This window comes from Camelus dromedarius, chromosome 8 (assembly GCF_036321535.1).
Source record: "Camelus dromedarius isolate mCamDro1 chromosome 8, mCamDro1.pat, whole genome shotgun sequence".
NCBI classification, from domain to species: Eukaryota; Metazoa; Chordata; class Mammalia; order Artiodactyla; family Camelidae; genus Camelus; species Camelus dromedarius.
In genome coordinates, this window is record NC_087443.1 from 69041988 (window position 1) to 69061005 (window position 19018).

The following is a 19018-nucleotide window of genomic DNA, read 5'->3' on the forward strand; positions in this document are numbered from 1 at the left end:
GTACTGTGCTCAACATGTGTTCTAATTTAGCAACAGTCTTCTGATGGTATTATTATTATTTTGTCTAATTTGCAGATGAGCAAATTGAGGCCTAGAAAGGTTTATAACTGGCTGTAAGACACACTGGTAGTGAGGACCCCTCAGCATCTTGGTGATGGGGCTGGGGTTCCTGGCTGCCTGAAGGGGCCTGGCCACTCTCACACGGGGAACCTCCCCTGTGCAGTGCACTCTTGGAGATTTAGAATGTGTGGGACTCAGCCTTTGCCTTCAGAAGGTGACAGGCAGTGGGACACAGGAGAACAGCGCAGGATTTTAAGTGGGACAGACCTGGGTAATCCCAGCTTTGTTGCTCCCTGAGGGATCAGGCCTGTTTAATTTGCCTCTGAGATTTGGTTTCCTCACCTGCATGGTGGAGCTACAATTATCTGCTTGTAGGACTGTCACGAGGGTTCTGGGTAATGTAAAGCTAACAGTATTAGAACACAGAGACTATCTCACCACAGTTCAACTGAGGAGCAGAAACACAGGCAAAACTAGCAGGATTAGGCAATACCTGAAAAGTGTCAAAAGTTATGTTCAACCACAGGCATGCAAAGAATTTACCCGGGCAGACAGGGCTGGGCCCATCAAGGCAGGCTCGTTTTGAGGGTGTGAATTCAGGCTAGTCTTTGATTTAGAGCAAATGGAGCCCATGGGAAATTCACACGGTAACTCCAAAGAGCTACGGGCAACTGATTCCAAATAGTCAATGCCGCCATTACCTTCTTTCCAGGGGGCCAGATCCTCTCCTCTTTCCACCTCCAGGAAGGCTTGGACGTTGTACCGAAGAGATGCCACTTGCAAAGCTGCACAGGCGGGAGAGGGCACGGGGTGCTCAAGGAACTCAGCGCTTTGGGAGAGACCGGAGGGTGAGATCCGCAGGTGGCGCATTGTGGGCGGGAGGCTGCGCGGTGGGCGGGGCCAGGGCCCGCCCTGGGGGCGCGGCCAGTCTGGGCCGGGGCGGGGCCAGGGCCAGTCCGGAAGGGCCTCGGATTCCCAGCGCTGGCTGTGAGATCCGCAGTGGGTGTGCGAGGGTTAACCACCTGAGGGAGGCGGCGAGTCAACTTCCGATGAAATGGTGATTAACACAGCAAATGGCACAGAGCACTCAATATGATCTCGACTGAAGATCAACGCGGGCTGTGGGAATTGTGACCAGGGTGGTGATGCTGGTGTGGGTGGTAGCAATGGTGAGCAGAACACAGGCCTCGAGCTGGGGCCTCCTGACCCATTTTCCGCAGTAGTGAACTCACCTGCCAACTGCCTTGAGAATAACCTGTTTCCAGTTTCTAGGAGAAGGTCCACGTGAATGCTAGTGCGCCTGGCCCCTGGACAGGCATTATGGGCTGGCGTTATGAATGCATGTTTGTGCCCTCCTGAAATTCACATATTGAAATCCTAACACCCGAGGGCATCATATTAGGAAGCAGGACCTTTGAGAGGTAATTAGATAATGAGGGTGGAGCCCTCATGATGGAATTAGTTTCCTTAGAAAAAGAGACCTGAGAGAGCTTCCTTCCTCCCTGCTTTCCACCATGTGAGGACACAATGGAGAAGATGCCTGCCTGTCTGCAAACCCAACAGGGGCCTCACCAGACCCTGAATCTGCCAGCACCTTGATCTTGGACTACTAGTCTCCAGAACTGTAAGAAGTAACTGCTGTTCAAGCCACCTAGTCTCTGGTGGTCTGTTTCAGCAGCCCAAGCAGACTGACACCAGGTTTGGTAGACACATAGTAGGATGTCTACAGAGAGTCCATCGTGAGTCTAAATATATCCCTGTGTTTTCTGGCAAGCAAGCCCAAAACCTTGGCAGTGAAGATAACAAGTAAATTGAAATCCAGATTATCTTTGGTTGATGATGCAGTGGAGTCAAAGATTTGAAAGATGTTTTCCTCCCCTTGCATTTTAGTTTCTTAGTAAAACAGCCCAACTCATGGTGGTTCAGAAGCTCTTGTCCTCAAATCTCAAATCCCCAGCCTTGCCTAAGTGATGAGGCCGTTGCTGCTCTGGGTTACAAACAAAATCAAACACCGGCTCGACCAGCACAGTGCAACAGCTCTGTTGAATTTTTTTTCAGTTGACTTGGTCGATATGGTCTGGATTATTTGGACAAACAGTCCTGGAGGTTACCACTGCTATTTTATGCATTTCCCCCTCTAACCCGCCTTCCTACGTGAGAATAATGCATTCCCAGGGCTTTGGATTCTGGTTTTGTTTTGGTCTTTGGAAGTTGGGCTGGCACTTTTTCAAATGAGATAGACCTTTAAAAGGAGCAGGAGAACAAGAAAGGAAACAAGGTGTGAAGGCGGTTACGAATAAAGCACACACTTTATTCACCGAGTAGTGGGGACAACAGTGACGCAGGACAGCGGCAGAGGGGTGGCAAGTGCTGATTTCAACAGGAGCATGGAGCAGGTCGGGCGTCAAAAGCACAGCAACGCGGGCCCAAAGGCCACCCCAACCTCTGCACACTGGCACATGGCACTCAGGATGCCGACGGACACCCACTCGCTTTCACGGGGGACACGATACAGCTTTTCAACATTTCTTCCAAATATTTGCTTTCATAACTCTGGAAGGGGAAGGAAGGCAGGAAGAACAGCCTGCCTTCCAACACTTGAAAAAAAAAATTTCATTAAACCCAACTGAAAAATAAAAGAACTGCAAAAGCTTCAATGTAGGATTGTCTGCAACTCACAGAAACCACACACGTTATGACTTGATGGGTCTGTAATTAACACCCCCAAAGAACAACAATCCCGTGGACATTTGTCTTTTTTTAAGTGGGGTAAAGAAACATACACGTGTACAATCACCACGTGGCTCACTGCCTTTCCACATGTTCATGTATACAGTCGGTCTCCTCTACCTTTGTTGAACTGGCTCCAAAAGTGACTCATGGCATTATCACTCTTGGGAGAGACACTTTGGGGAGGAATTTTTATTTTATTTAATGATAACAATCGCCACTCAGTTATACTAAGCATCAGAAAAGGTTGGATTTGTCTAATTCTGCTGCATACACAAGAATTGTTTAGGAAGTTTCTTTCAGCTTAAACTGACCACCTCCCCCTTTCCTTTTGAGTTTGTTGTCAGTGAAACTTGCCCCAATGGAAAACACAAAGATCCATATGCAAAGCGTGTCAGTCACCATCTCCCTGCTGTTTCCTGGGCAGCAAATAGAAAGACAGTGATTTTTTTTTTTTTTTTAATGCCAAAGTAAAAGTTTCTCTTTCTCTCCTTACAACGTAGTCGGGTAGTCCCCTTCATGCACATCGCCACTCGAAGGTGGTGTCGTTACAAATCTCGAGCCTGAAATAATCTCTTCTTCTGAACAGAACATTCTTCAAAAGGGAGTCCTAATGAGTGAGCTTTAGGGCATCCTGATAAACACTCGGTTTATCAAAAGAAAATAATTTTTAAAGTCAAATAAAATCCAGGCTGGCCTAGGGAGTGCAGCTTAAACAGTAACTGGAAATACAGAAGAGGCGGTTTGCAAAGACCAAGCTGGCTTCAGAGGACACAGAGGGCTGATCGTCCTGCTGCCTTTCTGAACAGGCAGAAGGGGGCTCTGGGACCCCCAGCCTGGAAGGCTGCCTGCCCCTTCGGCACACAGGACAACACTGACACCACATCTGCTTCAAAGAGTTTTTAGAAAGACCTACCTAGTCAAAAGTGTTCGTTTGAATTATTAAACTTGCAAAAGCATATCTATTTTATATAATCATCTGAGAAACCATTCTTTAAAAAAAGGTGTTTGCATTAAAGAAATTAAGTGAAAAGTTTTATAAACGTTTCCAGCAAGACTTCTCCAAATAAAGTGGACTGTCATCACCAGATGGAGAGGGTGAGAGGTGGAAAGAGATACGTTCCAGCCTCACCTCGGAAGAGGACACTCAGCTTGGAAACAACAGAATTGGGAGAAGCGAGGAGACCAGAGGACATGAGAGACACTACCCATTTGCTTTTTGCACCTTATTACCCACTGACTCTAGTTTTTCTGTTCGAGATTTCAGAGAACAGGTAGTTTATCTTTTGTTATGGAAGAAGTCACATTAAGAACATTTCCTAATAAGCCCAAACCAAAATAGAGATGCCTAGCTAGCTGTACAAGGTTCCAGATGTTCTGTATGTCCCAATGTCAATCACACCAGAAGGCTAAATGGTATCCTGGCTTTTCTGGAAGGAACTTTAAAGGAAGCACTGACTTCCCTGTTGTTGTAGAGGCCGCTTCATGCCATCCGTGTGCTTCAAGAACCACAAGCCCAGTGCTCAAAAATGTAGTCCTTTCTGTCTGCACCGCGGAAGCCTGCCATGTGGACACTTCCTTTCCTGCAGTAAACAACCCTCATTAACTTGACTGTGTTAACCGGAATTTTTTAATGCAGGGAGGGGTTCAAGCAGGGAACACTGATTTCCTGTGCAGTGACCTGGACATTTTGGGGACAAGCATGCTGAGCCCAGTTCAACAAAACAGATGGGGCGTTGCAGCTCATTTATTCGATTTGGCAGTTGGGAGAACCAGGTTGTTTCGTGACCCATGCCTCCAGTTGGGGTCTTCCGCTGGGGGGGGGAGTGGAGGGGAGCCCACTCTGCATGATGGTTTCCAGTGCCCCCCTCCTCAGAGCATAGTTCTGTTGTGCTTGTAGCCAGGAGGCTACTGGCATTCACTGGCAATGCATTTTGCAAGGTTTAAATTAGCTAATACACTTGATCTGGAAAGAAGCTTTTATCCTCCCAAGGTGGATGCAGAACTAAACTCAGAAGTTACAGGAAAAGTAGAGTCATTAGTGGGGACAAATTTAGGGCTCAGTTCTTTAACAATCATGGCAATTTTTATGCCACTGGCATTTGATCCGCAAGTACATAGGTTATAACTCAATGGCCAGTGAAAAACACTGAGGGTCCTTTATTATCTCCATAATGAAAAAAACCCTCTCCTCCAGCTGAGCCCTAGGATCCACAGGGCCATCCTTGTTTTTGAGTGTGGCAGGGAAAAACTGGGAATATACCGGAATATGCAGATTCTCCAAACTGCCCTGGGTGAGTGAACACACACACTCACACTTTGCCAGAGGGAAACAACGATTAGGACCCACAGGCGTCGTGCTCAGGCTGCCGATGCATGAAGGTCAGAGCGAAGACGGGACAGTGGAAGGACTCAATGAAGCAAGACGCAAAACTGCGGCTGCTGGCTTCACGCCAGGGAGGAGGTGGTCTCCTCACGTCCACCTCGTCAGAGCCGTTTGCTAAGCACGTTAGTAGGTCCAACACACACACACACACACACACACAACTTGTGAGAACAGTCCTCAAACATTCAGTGCCTAGCCCTGAAAGGACAGGCGAGTTTAGATGCCTTCAGGGAGAGCACAGAATACTATACAGCAATTGCAGTGCTCACGCAGCGCCCCGTCCCTGGAGTGCGTCACTAGTCAGGTCTGCAGCACGAGCCCAGGCTATTCTGCTTGCTTTTTGCCACGAGTGTCAGCTACTAACCAATTCTAACGCTTGGTGCCAACAGGAAGAATTTCTGAGCTTTTGTCACTAGTGTGTAGGCAGGTGAATCCAAACTTTTCTCCTTTGGCTTTAAAACGGAGTTTAAATTCTTAAGCTGACCCCTTCCCCCAGAGCACACACATAAATGTGACAATCTCCTATGTTTTCTCCTTTGGCTTCAAACAGAGTTTAAATTCTTAAGCAGACCCCCAAAGCAGGAGAATAACTGTGACAACCTCCTACGTGTGACTCATGACCTGTTTTGAGTCACAGCCAGAGGCTTTCAGGAACCATGGTGCAGTCTTACGTGCAAGTTTTGGCTCCAGTGTGAATCTTGTGTTGCTAAGTTTAAAGACTCTGGTGAGATGCTCTGAGGTCCACACACAGCCTGACCCTAGGTCTGCAGTCTTCAGTCTGACGCTCACTTGAGCTCCATCTCTCGTGGAATACGCTGGCTTCTAACCACCAACACCTTCCCACGAGGGACGCAGTGTCAGGGATGCACTTAGCCTCACTGCTGATCTTTGTCTCGTGCACCTGTGCAAATGTCTCTTAGAAGCAGAATGGGACAAACATTCGAAGCAGGGGTGAAATTTATGAGCACGTGCAGATTCTTCAAACTGCCCTGGGTGAGTCAACACACACACACACACGCACGCAGACACACCAGGAAGTCAACACAGCCAGGAGAGAAAGCCGAAAAGGCCAAATTAAATCAGTTTGAGGCAATCTACCTTGGAGTTGCAGCAATTTCAAAGAGGAAAACGTATCTTCCCTTAGCCTAGCACTGAAAAGACCTTAAAAAACCCCGAATCAGTGAGGGCCTGATCTGATCTAGAGGAAGCCGGGCAGAGCAGAGGATGCTGGGCGGGAGAGCTTGCGTTGGGAGGACATGGAACTTTTGGGGGGTTTTTTGCCAAGACTGCTCTGGCCCTTGGGCAAAACTCATCTAACAGCATACAATGGGGCCAACCTGGAGACAATTTCCCCCTTTCCTTTCTCTGTAAAAGGGGAAGGGGTTAGACGGCTCCTGACCTTGCTGGGGAGGAAGAATGAAGCACACGTTCTGAACTAGGAAAGAGTGAAGGGAGAATTTTCATTCATTCCTTTTCTTCTCCTTCTCTTAATTTTTTTTTCGATAACAGCTAAGCCATTTGCCCATCAGCCCTTAGCAAACAGTAGGGAACGAGGAGCTTATTAAAAATGACTTTGGCGGCTATTCAACCCACTCAGACAGAGCGGCCAGGGTCCCCGACTCGGATTTCCATCCTGCTAAAGCACAGGCAGAGCTGCCTGAGGCCAGTGAGGAAAGGCGTGTGCAAAGGCTGCTCCCCCACGATCTGTCCCTCTGGCTCTTCCTTCTCAGCCTCGGTGCTACAGAATAAATGTAATCAGACTTTGGAATTATTACAACTGCTTTTTTTCCCATGCGGCATCCTAAGGGCACTTGCTGGCTCTTATCCACACAGTCAGCACTACGGTTGGACAACAGCTGAAGGAAGACAAAAGAAGGAGCTCCTGTCGTGTACATCAGGTGATGTAAGAAGGTCACACGTGAACGCTACTGTCGAGTGAGGGAACACAGGCATCTCGACCCCGTTGCTTCTGGGCAGGTGTTGCCGTGGGTTGGCCCGCCATTTGGCTCATGGGTGTTTTACTCGGATTTTCCCTTTTTGTTGTTGCCGAGGGACAGTAGTTTGCAAGTTCTCCAATCAAGTTTGGGCCTTAAAACAACAGCCTACGTGTCGCCGCCATTGTCAGTCCTTTTCTAATTGCAGTCTCCATGTGGGACTTAGAAGAGTTTTGCTTTTTTCTTCATGTCGTTGCGTCTCCAAAGAGGTAACTTGTCAAACTCCTGTATGGACATCCCAAAGATTTCCCGGAACACTTCAGGGGCTAAGTGGCGCTGCGGTGAGAGAAAAGAACACTGGTCAGTGCTGACGGCCTCGTGGACGGCCTTGAGAGTTGCTCTCCAGTGTGCAAGTGATCACTGTGCAGGGCCAGGCAGAGTGACGGAAGAGGAGTTTACCTCTGAGGCTTCTTAGCAGGCACTGGGCCCAGCGGTTCCTTACCTGGTCGGGCCAGGTGAGGCGCCCTGCCCACCCAACAAAAGAGCTGGTGGAGTATCACGGATTATCATGACAACACTGAGTGGCGATGGGGCGTGGGGAGGTGACTCGTTATGCCGGAGCTGACTCCACTTCAGGTTCTTGGGATGCTGAGAAGATGCAGGGAAAATGGACCAGAAAGCCAGAGAGACACTTGTAGAGTGGTCCTTTGGGAGCCCCGGGGCTTTCTCCTGGCTCAGCGACAGGAGGGCAGGTGGCTGCTCGGTCTACTGAGGAGAACTTCAATCTGTTGTCCCTCTTAGAAAAGTTCCCTTAGGATAGTGGAGCATTTATTCTCTGCTCCAGACTGACTTCCTGTATAAACGTACTCCCTTTTGTCAGGGAAAAGTAATGATCCCTTATGAGACTGGCAGCCAGAGTTTTTCTTAATTAAAATCATTCAGGCGGAAAAGTACAAAGATCAGTCTTCCATGTCTAAGGAGGCCTTGGGTATGTGGGCCCAGGTAACCCTTCAGCACGGAATGTGGAAACCTGTCCAGGGCACACCTCTTCACCGAGCGTCCCCTCCCCTCTCTCAGTAAACTCCACCCTGACTCGAGGGAAAGATAAGGATCTGGGGGTATCTGAAGAGGGATGGAAACTCCATTCTACATCACGAGCCATAAATTTCGGCAACATCAAATTTCCAAAGAAAATGACTAAAATCATACTGTATCTCCTGGGTTTTTCTTCTGGATCTTGCCACCTATATTTTATGCTGATCTCCTAAATATAAATTTGGGTTTTCCTCCAAAGTTAGCTTAGTTCTACCTACAATATGAAGTAGATCCTTTTTATTTTTTTTCCTTAACTGGAACACTTCTTAGGGAAAGTTGGGGGAAATGCTCAAGAAAGGACAGAATTTTTTTTTTTTACCTCCAGCCTGGTTCTGTCCACGTCTCTTAGGATTTTGTTACGCCCTCTGTTGGTCACCATCAGCATTTCATATGGAAATATCTAAGAAGAAAAGAAAAACACCTCTTTTAGAAAACTGCCATCTATTTCATTAATAAGCAGAAACTACCTAAAGTCTAGGGAGCTTAAGATAGTGCTTCTAAGATACAATAATTAGAGGACCTGAGTCATGGGTGTTCCTCACTCACTTTTCCCGTGGACAGGGGCAGAGTCCTGCACATTCCCAGCTGTGCTTTTAGAGGGCTTCGTTGAGTGAAAGAATACAACTTAGTATATATTGGGGATGAAAGTAAAATTAGAAGAGAACTGGATGTACAGGTACACGTTTTATATGGCAGAACACCTTTGCAGGGCTCAACAATCCTGTTCCATGACCAGTTTAAGAGCCCAGGGAGCCAGGCAGCCCCAGAAGTAGTGTTCTGGTGGATGACGTAAGTCCCAGTTATGGTCACCAGGGAGCACTGCCTTTGGATACCTCTGGAGTCACAGGATGTTCTGGAGCTGGGGTGACCAACCATCCCAGTTTGCCCAGGACTGAGGCGGTTCCTAGGATGCAAGACTTTCAGTGCTAAAACTGAGAAAGTCACAGGCAAGCTGGGACAGCTGGTCACCCTCCCTGGAGTGGTCTACAGCTGCTCCATGAAGCACTGGGCAGCCTTTGCCGTGTCGTGGCAGGGGCTGAGTTAACCCTGAGGTCACAGGAGACAAATGCTGGTGCTTCAGTACGAACACCCAGCACCACAGCCAGGGAGGGCTTAAACCTGCTGACCTGGTCTGACAAAACCAGCAGAATGGAAAGATGCTTTGTGACACGGCTTGCCTAAGGCACTGGCCTGGAGCCAAGTGGTCCTCAACAGCGACAGTGATGAAAAAGAGAGGAAATCAGATCTCTTTAGGGTTATGTCCCAGTTTCGTCCCCAGGTGAGAAGAAAGAGAGGAAGAGCCACACTTGCCTTTGGTTCCAACATGTTGGGCATGGAGACCCCCCGGTCCATTCTCATTGCAGGCATGTGGCCATCCGGGAGGGTCTGCAACAGAAAAGCCAGTTTCAGGAGGCGTACAGGACGGTGTGGGGAGCTGAGGGAGAGCTCCGGGGGCTCCCCAACCTCCCTGTTTGTGTCTCAAATCCTCACTGTCACTTTACAGACGTGTCATCTTAATGACCATGGAGTTTTCAAAACGAGCTCCTTGCTGAATAAAAGCAGGGATACTGGGAATACTGCTTTTGTAAAATACAGTTAGAGAAAGATCCCGGCTTAATAACTATTGACCAATCCTTGAATTTAGGCTCCAGGCACGAAAGTATATAGTACATTAAACAATCACCAAGTCTATGATTGTTTTTTAATTTTAATCTTAGTTTTCTTGGCATTTCCCCCCCCTTTTCTTATTCTCCAACATAATTTTACAAGATTAAGGTTCTAGGAAAAAAGGAATAGTACCACAGCAGCTCTTTCCCATTGGCTAAGACAGGGGTTTCTTTTCATTTGTGACCACACAGCAGGGAGGACCTCGAGGGCTGAGTGGTTGTAACCAAGAGGAAACAACTGTATGTGTGTGGACCCTTGATGCTGGCCCACTTCCTCACAGAGAGGACTCTCCAAGGCCAGTGCAAGAGCGTCTCCGACACCTGACCTGGCTCACGCCGTGTCCCCCAGGCCTGCAGGACCAGCCTGACCTGGACACCAGGCATGCCTGCTGCTCACGACTCTTCACATCTGTGGACTAATGATTAGACGGATCAACCCGAATCAAGATCCTCTCGACAGAAACCCTTCCCAGGAGCAGCAGCACGTGTCTGGATTGGAACACGGCTGTTTTGCTGGTGTGGCCAAGTCAAGAGAGACAGTGCTCCATACCTGGTAGTCTGGGAAGGAAAGAAAAAGGAAAATATCAGACAGGCAAGACCAGAGAAAAACATGGAGACATGAACAGAGACCACATCCTACTGCAATCCCCCAAACATTCCCCAACGAACCGCGCTCTGTCCCTGCTCCAGGTCTCTGCACACATTGCCCGTCAGCCTCCCTGAAGCCAGGAAATGCCTGCCCTGGTTTCAGGGATCAGTTTAAACACTCTTTTCTCATGGAAGCTTTCCCCGACCCCCTGAAGGTGTCTCTCCATTCTATCTGCATCTCCAATCATAGCATTTATCACTCGGAGCCCCTGGCCTGCCCCCGCTCTCAGCCACATGCATTTTGAAGGCAGGCCCATGTCGTGCTTATCACTGTACTTCTAGGAATTGCATGCTCGGCACATAGTAAGAGCAACGAATTCCCTCCTCCAGACTCGCTTCTTGTGGTCTCCCTTCAGTAGAGATCCCCTGAGATTTTAATGACTGCCCTGGTAGCTCAGAGGACAGACGTGATCTGACTGCAGGATGTGTCAGAGCCCAGGCAGTGTGCTATGGCGGCAGGGCCACCCCTCCACGGGGGCCACCGTCAGCCCACAGCAGGAGCCTCACCTCGCACTCCCCCGCTCACGTCCCCGTAGCTGTTGTACTGAGCGAAGTCTGTAGAAACAGGCTGAAACCAGGAAAAACACATGCTCAGCAAACCTGCAGCACCGTACTTGGTTTGGAGTCAGGTGAAAAGGAAAAGGATACGTACAAAATCCTAATACATCTTCGCAAACTGAATTCCAGGGCCCTCACTGTTTTTCCTACGTATTTCTTCTATGAAATCTTTGTCTTTGGTCATACATCCAGTGCTCCTGCTCAACAGGCCCTTGGTAAGCAAGTGTCTCTTGCTGATAAATAAAAGTACACGTCTCTACATCACAGCTACACAGTTACATTTGTTCAATGCTTTGTGGGAAGGGCGGTTGTTAACAAACTTTCCTGTTTCTTTTTTCCAGAGGAGATAATGGCTCAAGTAATTACTTTTTGCTTGACTGTAGAAATATTTGCCACACAATTAATCTAGTTTTCCCATTAACTTATCCAGGCTATTCTTTATCTAAAGTCAACTTCTCTTTCTCTCAGTAGAAATAACCTATTTCGCCTGTAGCTCAAAGTAATTTACCAGCAGATCAGGGAGATGACAATTTTCACTATATTCCAACACTGCGATCATGCTGTCAGATGTATTCAGACAGTATGTCAACACTTCAACCAGGACTGAAGAGGGAATAAACTCAGAAACAAGTAAGTGAGAAATCTTACCCGGTGAAGCCCGTTTCTTCCATAGCCTGGGAGAGATGAGGTTTTAGACGACAGAGCATGTGAAGCTGAATAAGGAAAAGGTAAAAAAGCAATTGTTAGGAACCAGAAGTCCAAATCTTTTATGAAATTGGCAGTGTATCTTCTACCTTGAAGAACAGAAGATTTAGGGGAAAAAAATCCAAATAATATTGGGCTCAAATGTTCACAAAATGCCACCATATTTGGGGGATGCAGGGATGAGTGGGCAGTGAAACTGTCCAGGAGGGGTGGGGGAGGGAGGAGTGCTCAGCATGCTTTATCTCTGAATCCTCAACACAACCCTCAGGACGCTGGTATTAATTCCATTCTACAGGAGAAGAAACGGGGGCTAAGAGAAGTGAACTACTGTATAAACATCTGAACGATGATTTGAACCCGGGGCTAGTGGATGCACAGGCCCAAGCTCCAATCGGTAGGGCAGTGATAACTAACATGCCAACGTAAGCCAACATGCAAGTTATAAGATCGACTGGCCAACCGCAGCTGGATTCCTGGGAGACCTGGGACAGGGTGTCCCACTGATCAACCATGTGGACGTCTCACAAGCTGCCAGGCTTTGGGGGTGGGGGGCAGACCTGGGCTTGAATTCAGGCTCTCTCTGCAACTTAACACCTCTGCCTCTTTGGGCATGATACGGCATCAAAGTCTTCATTTCTTGACCCACGTGGATATAGTGCTATTTATTCTTAACGGAACAGAACTGCAGAATTAGGAGTAACTCTAAAGATCAGTAAACTACTTAATCCAGGATCAATGGCAGTGAGGCATCTGTGAGAGGTAGCAGGGCATGCCAGCTAAAAGTGCGGGCTCTTAGTTCTTTCTGGTAGTTGTTAGCAGTGCGGATGTAAGTGACTTAAACTTCCTTTTACTTGTCCCCTGATCTACAAAATGGAGATAATAATAATAGCAACAATAATAATATCATCTACTTAATTGGTGTGTTGTGAAGATTAAATGAAATAATGTTTAGCAGAAGTGTTTGCATAGTAAACACTAACCACATGTTTAAAGGAAGCCTCAGGAGAGAAAATTATGTGCTAGTTCAGAACACGGGAGAAGAAATCCTGTGAGATAAGACAACTGGCTTATGATAGGTATGAGCAGGAGGATATATACTGACAGACGATTTCAGCTCAGTATATAATAATCTCCTTCAAAAGTATCAGAAATAGCACTGTTAGCTCTCAGCTCTTGTACTGAATATATGAATGTAAACTCATAATGCTTAGAAAATATTGTTCATGCTGTCTACAGTTAAAAAGCATCTTGTTCTCTATAAGGATTTCCTTTTTGCTGCTTCCCTCTGAGATGTATGTTCTAGAAGGGAGACCCAGCACAAGGGAACTGACTGGTTCTTGAGACCCTCCGAGGGCTCCCGCATTTCCAGCAGGAAGGAAACACGCATTTAAGGAAGAGACATGGCCAACTCTTAAGCTAAGCTGACCATGAAGTAGGATTTCCACACTTCCCTTCCTGTGGAACACACTGCAGGTCCCACCAGACGTGGCCCTGCCCCTCCCGGGACAGGCAAGGCAGGCTCCCAGCTCAGGGCAGGCGGTGGGTCTGGGCTCACCTGAGTTGATGGGAGAATCGTAGCGACTGGCTGCCAGGGCGGCCCTCTCCCGGCTCTCCCTCTCCTTCTCCATCTCTTCCTTCAGTATCAACTGGCCCAGGCCTGAGTTGAGCTATTCACAAAGAACAGGAGAATGAAAGCAAAGCCTGCCATTACTCCCAGCAAACTGCAGCTTCCTTTTAGGAGATCCTGCAAGAAGTTCCTGACTCTGGAGAGGCCAGATGCCAAGAGTCCCAGCGCCTGATGGTTCCCGAAAAGCTCAGCCAGGTTTTGGACGATGAACCTCTCTTAGCCCTTCCAATGTTAAGGTTCTGTTGTCCTAAGCCAGGCTCCACGTCAGAAGAACATTCTCCCTCCTTTGCCCTCCCCCTCCTTTGCCCTCCCCCAAAGTGCCAGCAGGTAAACTCAGGGGGCAATGCGTGAGTGTGTGCGGATTCTCGATGTGGGAAGGGCAGGTTGGGGATAGCAGCCTTTAAAAAGATATCACAGATTTGTTTAAAAACAAGGGGGAAAAAAAGTAATGCATGCTCGTTGTACAGGTTTTAGAAAATCCAGAAGGAAAGAATAGCTCATAGTCTACCACTCAGAGATGAACGCCATTTACATTTTGATTTTATCCATCCAGTATTTTTCTATGCACGTGTTACACAAAACTGAGATCATACAATAAGTGCAACTTTGTATCCTTTCCCTCAAGTAACTAGTATCTTGTGTGTTTCCCACGTGATTAAGCATCGCTGGAAAACGTCATTTGAAGGGATTCATCAGTCCCTTTTTGGTAAGAGAACTGACTCTCCCCCCCACCCCAGTCTGTAATTGACTATCCCTCTTTTGGTCTTCTGGGATGCTGCGGGCTCATGCTAGAGACGAGGGGGTATAATGAGGGTGTCTTGGGGAGAGTCCATAATCCCCTCTCTCCTGGCCCAGATATACACACAAGGTCCTGTGAGTCCTGAGCACCACACTGAGTACACCACACAGGGTCTTACTCTGCTCACAAAAGCCCAAACATTCCGCGTCTCTCTGACCTCCAGCCTCCAAGTCATCTCTTCCAGAACCTACCAAGTATTCTGCCTTATATAGTCACTGGATGCCCATCCTGTCTTGCCTACTGGACCAGAAGCCCTTGAGGGCTGGGACCACTTCTTGCTCATTTTGGTGGCTCCACCTGTAGGAGTCATTCAAAAACACAGATTGGTGGAACAGAATGGAAGACTGCAGCAAAGTAGTTTAAGGACAAACCTTCATTAATTGTTCTTCTTGAAGCTGCCGGCGTCTCAGAAGCTCCTCATCGTCTTCCTCTCTGCCACTAGATCTGCGTCTCATGTCAGCTCCTAATTCCACAGCAAAGACAACTGCTCACATTAGCTCCCCTGGCAAGAAGACCTTAAGAGACTTGTCCACCTGTGCTCAACTTGTCAGGCTGGCAAAGTCAGGAGTGGCCTTTAACATTCGTGAACAACACAAGGGAAAAAAAGCACCCTCCGACCCATCAGTACCCCCGGCTGGTTGTTTCTTGAGACAATGGGCACCATTTGAAAAGCCAGTCCAATGTGTGATTCAGTATGTGTGACTTCTGCCCCCGCCCCGGCAATCTGATCTGCTCATTTAGAGCTCTGTTTGCCATTATGATTGGGTCCAAGTCATTCCACTGGCCACTGGTCAGAGCGTTCGTAGTGGCTGGGAGGGGACTCTACAGTTACTATTTTGATGTCCTTGAGGTCAACGTTCAGAGAGACAGGAATCCAAATTCATCTAGATCCCATCAAATAGGTAAGGTCGTCACTCTATTGTGATGAGTTTTTAAATCTTTTTTTTTTTTTTTAACATTTATGAGTTTTAAAATCTTATAGTTTTCTTTTTCTGAATATTTAGGCTTGTCACCACACTATGACCCTGTCTTCTATCCTCAATAAATCCACTAAGAAGCATGCTTTTTATTTTTAAGGGATGGGTCTCTAATGTTTCCTTGCCCTCAGTTTTTTGGAAAATGGTCACAAAAGAGTTTTAAACTAATGGTTCAATAAAAAAGTGTTAATACAGCTAAAAAAGTAACTTTTTGGTATAATATAGCAGATCATGTATGCTTTTTAAGCTTCCTGGAAAAGGAGACTTGGGGAATGGAAAGGAGGAATCTGTCTGAATGGTTGGAAAATCAAGATAATTATTGTTTTTCCTAAATTGCTTTGGATTAATTTGGCTGTGGGAGGAAACAGGAAAGCTTGCTAATCTAATCAAAATAAACTTTAACTAATAGTCTCAGCTTTTATCATTTTGATTAATGGACCAGAAGTGTTCTTCATTCCGAAACCCCAAAGAGCTTTAAACTATTTAGTGATGATTGTTGATAACAACAGAATGTTAATTCTCCCTCAAAGTTTAGCTGTTTTAAGTGTCCCCACTCAGCAACAATGACTGGATCCAGAAACCTAAGTGGCCCCAAGAACTGCCTGGAGGACATGGACCGGCATAAAAAAAAGCTGATGATTGATTTTTAGTTTCTAAAATCATAAACATCACTCTGAATTTCGTCTTTTTAACCTACACTAATAAAAATTAATACATAAGTTTGCAAGAATTAGATACATCTTAAGTCAACATAATGTATAGAATACTTGGGAATAATGAACCTGGGAGGTAGATGTTCCTTCAACTATTTCTAGAAATATAAATTGCTTTAAAATTCACTTATATTGCTTGTAAAAGTTATTTCAAAAATAACTCGATGAAGAAAATTTGGGAATTTTGGAAAACTGAAGGCCTTTTAGGTTGTCAACAGAAATGTGATTAAGACAGTCATATCTTTATAAAGCTGACTCACTAAAATTTCAGTATTACCTTCTTGCTAATACCACTTTCTAAAGTCAAGTGATTTCACTATTGACAAAACAGTGAAGACACAGACAATTCTAAAGCATAAATGTGTGGTTCAAATGAAATGAATGGAACAGCTCAAATGCGACATTTTAGCACAGAAGTCATGGAAATGAGAGACGTGAAATCATGTAACTTTACGTGAGTAATACTTCAGAACACCCACTACTCTGTAACAGCCTTCTTAGTAATGGAGAACGTGATCAGGCAAGAAAAGTGAAGTGCTTCAGAGTTAAGACTGGTTGTTAAGAGAACTGTAATTACAACCCAGAAATCGTCTAAAACAAATTTAAATGAAGGAAGTCTCACTTCTGTGGACACTCAGTAAATCCACCCACTATACTCCAATCATATAGAACAATGTTCTTGGCAGGAGGCTTCGATTCAACTACATTCAAAAGAGTTACCGATTTTACAATAATAACTGAGAGCCCACACAAACCATCATTTTAGACCAGTTCTGCACCTCACAGGCCTGGGTTAGCACAAGGCTCTGGGGGTTGGGTTTTTGTAACTTTGAACTATTTTGCACTCGTTAATATTACATTAGTTCTTCTCACTGTTCTACCTCTGGGTCATAGTTTTCTTAAAAACCTTCACCCTAGGACACATTCCCTTGCATATTTTTAAGCATTTTATTTTGAGATCTCCTAGCAACCTGTCCACTTGGCTTAGCTGCAACAGTCGCATACCTACGGCGGCAAGTGAGGGGGGACCAGGCCAGTGGTCCGTCTCAATCTTTGGTATCTCGCTGGGGTCTGGAGCCTGGGCTGCTGGGAACTTGGAAAACTTGATGATGTCTTCTGAAGACTTGCTCTGGGCTGCCAGGGCAGCTGCATCTGGATGGGAATCAGGGCAGCTTAGCTAGTGGTCTGCAAGGTCATGGTGGTACAACCCTCTTACATAGTATTCTGGTCCTCTGGTAAAAGTGTTCCCTCCAGAAAGCTGTTTGCCACCATTATCAACTGCCCAGTCACTAAGCAGTGCCTAGTGACAACTCATTCTCCTCGTGTTCTGCCAGAAGCAAAGCTTCATCCTATTATCTGTTCTCCAGCTGAAAACCATGTTCTGGAGCTGTGGTGTCCAATACCAGCTCTAGCCACATGTGGCTATGGACATTGAAATTAGTACAATTACATAAAACAAAATGATTAAACTTTAAATTCAGTTCTTCAGTTGTACTAGCCACATTTTATGTGACCAATAGCCATGTGTGATTAGCCGCTACTGTACTGGGCAGCATAATTAGAGAACATTTCCATCATCATAGAAAGTTCCACTGGACAATACTCTTCTAGAGCAATTAGAAATATGAATTAGTAATTTGCAATAAAAGAGATAAGTGAAAAGCATGACACTGTCATTTGTCTGTAGGTGTGAATCAGAAGAGAGCTGACTGGTTTTGTATCTTGTGGCTTCTGAGCCGCAAGAATATTGGTCCAGTTCACTTTAATTCTTGCACATTGTGTATGTGTCCTTGAGTCCTAGGGGAAACGGGAGCGGGAATATTCACGGGCCAGCTTGCAAGAATTTAGTACTGAGACCTAGGTTTGCTGTACCCACTCACTGTTTTGTTCAAGGGTCTGCACGTACAAATGAGTCATCCAACTTTAAAACAACAAAAGCCAGACTAGGAGAAGCATTTGTTCACAGAGATCTTAACAGCTATGCTTACAGGACAAGTCCTTGACTTAGGGCCCCTAATCTAATCACAGCAACACAGCAAAACAAGCCAGGTTAAATGCTCAATCCCTGATGCCAGCTAATTTTGCAAACTGACCTGGGATGCTACTAAACATTTCAAAATATATTTATAATGCTTTAAATAAAACTTGCTGCCCCTCACCCCTCCTACCCTTGGGCTCACAGATTTGTAAATCTGGAAGTAACTCTGAATCTTCAGCTCCAATTCCCCACTTTTTTGTAACTTTCTGGATCTCAGTTTGCTTAAATAACTTGACCGAGGTCACCACATATGAGAATAAGGGGTAAATTCTCAGCTAGGCATGGAACAGTGTTTTTCTGAAACTCTAACCTCATGAGAAAAAAGAAAATCCAGTTTGGAAAACACTGCATTCTATATTCTGTTCTTCCAGAAGGACAAAATGTGTCAGCATATTAAAGACCAAGCAGTGTGACTTTACGTCTAGCATTTTCCAAACGCACAGGGCACAGCCACCCAGTGTTGGTATGACGTTTGTTTCTGTCACACAGAACTGCTCTTTTTGCAGGATGTCCTCTGGGATGTGCCTCTCTGGCTGTGCTCTTAATTTCAACAGATTGAAAGAAAGTAAAGACTAAAGTCAAAGTCAATTTCACAAAAAGAAGCCAATGAAATATATAACCTAACATTGTCTAATCTCTTTAAATCTTAGCTATTTGACTATTTTTGTTTAGAGAGGTAGGGTCTTAGCGAGAGCTTTTAGTATTAAAGAAAAAAGTCCCTAAACTGATAAATCAAATCTTTTTCTTAAATTTCAAAACAAAGCAGGACTTCAAACAGTACTTACGCATTAGAATTGGTGAAGTCAGTAAACATTCACATGTTAATGAGTGGGTGAGAAGACATTAAACCATAAAAAAGCAAACAAAAACAATGTTAACAAACTTAAAAAAGCAAGCACAGGGTGTAATCTCTTTAAAAAAAAAAACACACAGATGAAGAAAAATAAAAAGACAGTTCTAGAACTATTACAATACATACATTCTCTTTTTTATCCCCTAGGATGCTGGCCTAAAATTTTTTCCTTTTTGCATTTTCAACTTTGCTTTTTATGTCATCCTAGGCCTTCAGGACACATGCATA

General features: G+C 45.8%; 1 protein-coding gene across 9 annotated transcripts in view; it reads right to left on the bottom strand.

Annotated features, from left to right (window-relative positions):
• Positions 1-2350: 2350 nt before the first annotated feature.
• Positions 2351-19018, bottom strand: part of ABLIM1 (actin binding LIM protein 1) — a 282485-nt gene continuing 265817 nt past the window's right edge. For 3 of the 9 annotated variants that reach the window (XM_064488464.1, XM_064488462.1, XM_064488461.1), the window contains 6 exons: positions 16905-17045; positions 14581-14672; positions 13339-13450; positions 11727-11791; positions 11028-11088; positions 9573-10430 (listed from right to left, as the gene is read on the bottom strand). In XM_064488464.1, coding sequence (XP_064344534.1) covers positions 10315-10430; positions 11028-11088; positions 11727-11791; positions 13339-13450; positions 14581-14672; positions 16905-17045 — 587 coding nt within the window. In that variant the 3' untranslated portion in view covers positions 9573-10314. Of the gene's footprint in view, positions 7447-8524; positions 8606-9516; positions 10431-11027; positions 11089-11726; positions 11792-13338; positions 13451-14580; positions 14673-16904; positions 17052-19018 lie in introns of those variants that run through there. The other 6 variants (XM_064488467.1, XM_031461815.2, XM_064488460.1 and 3 more) reach the window with 4 other exon arrangements.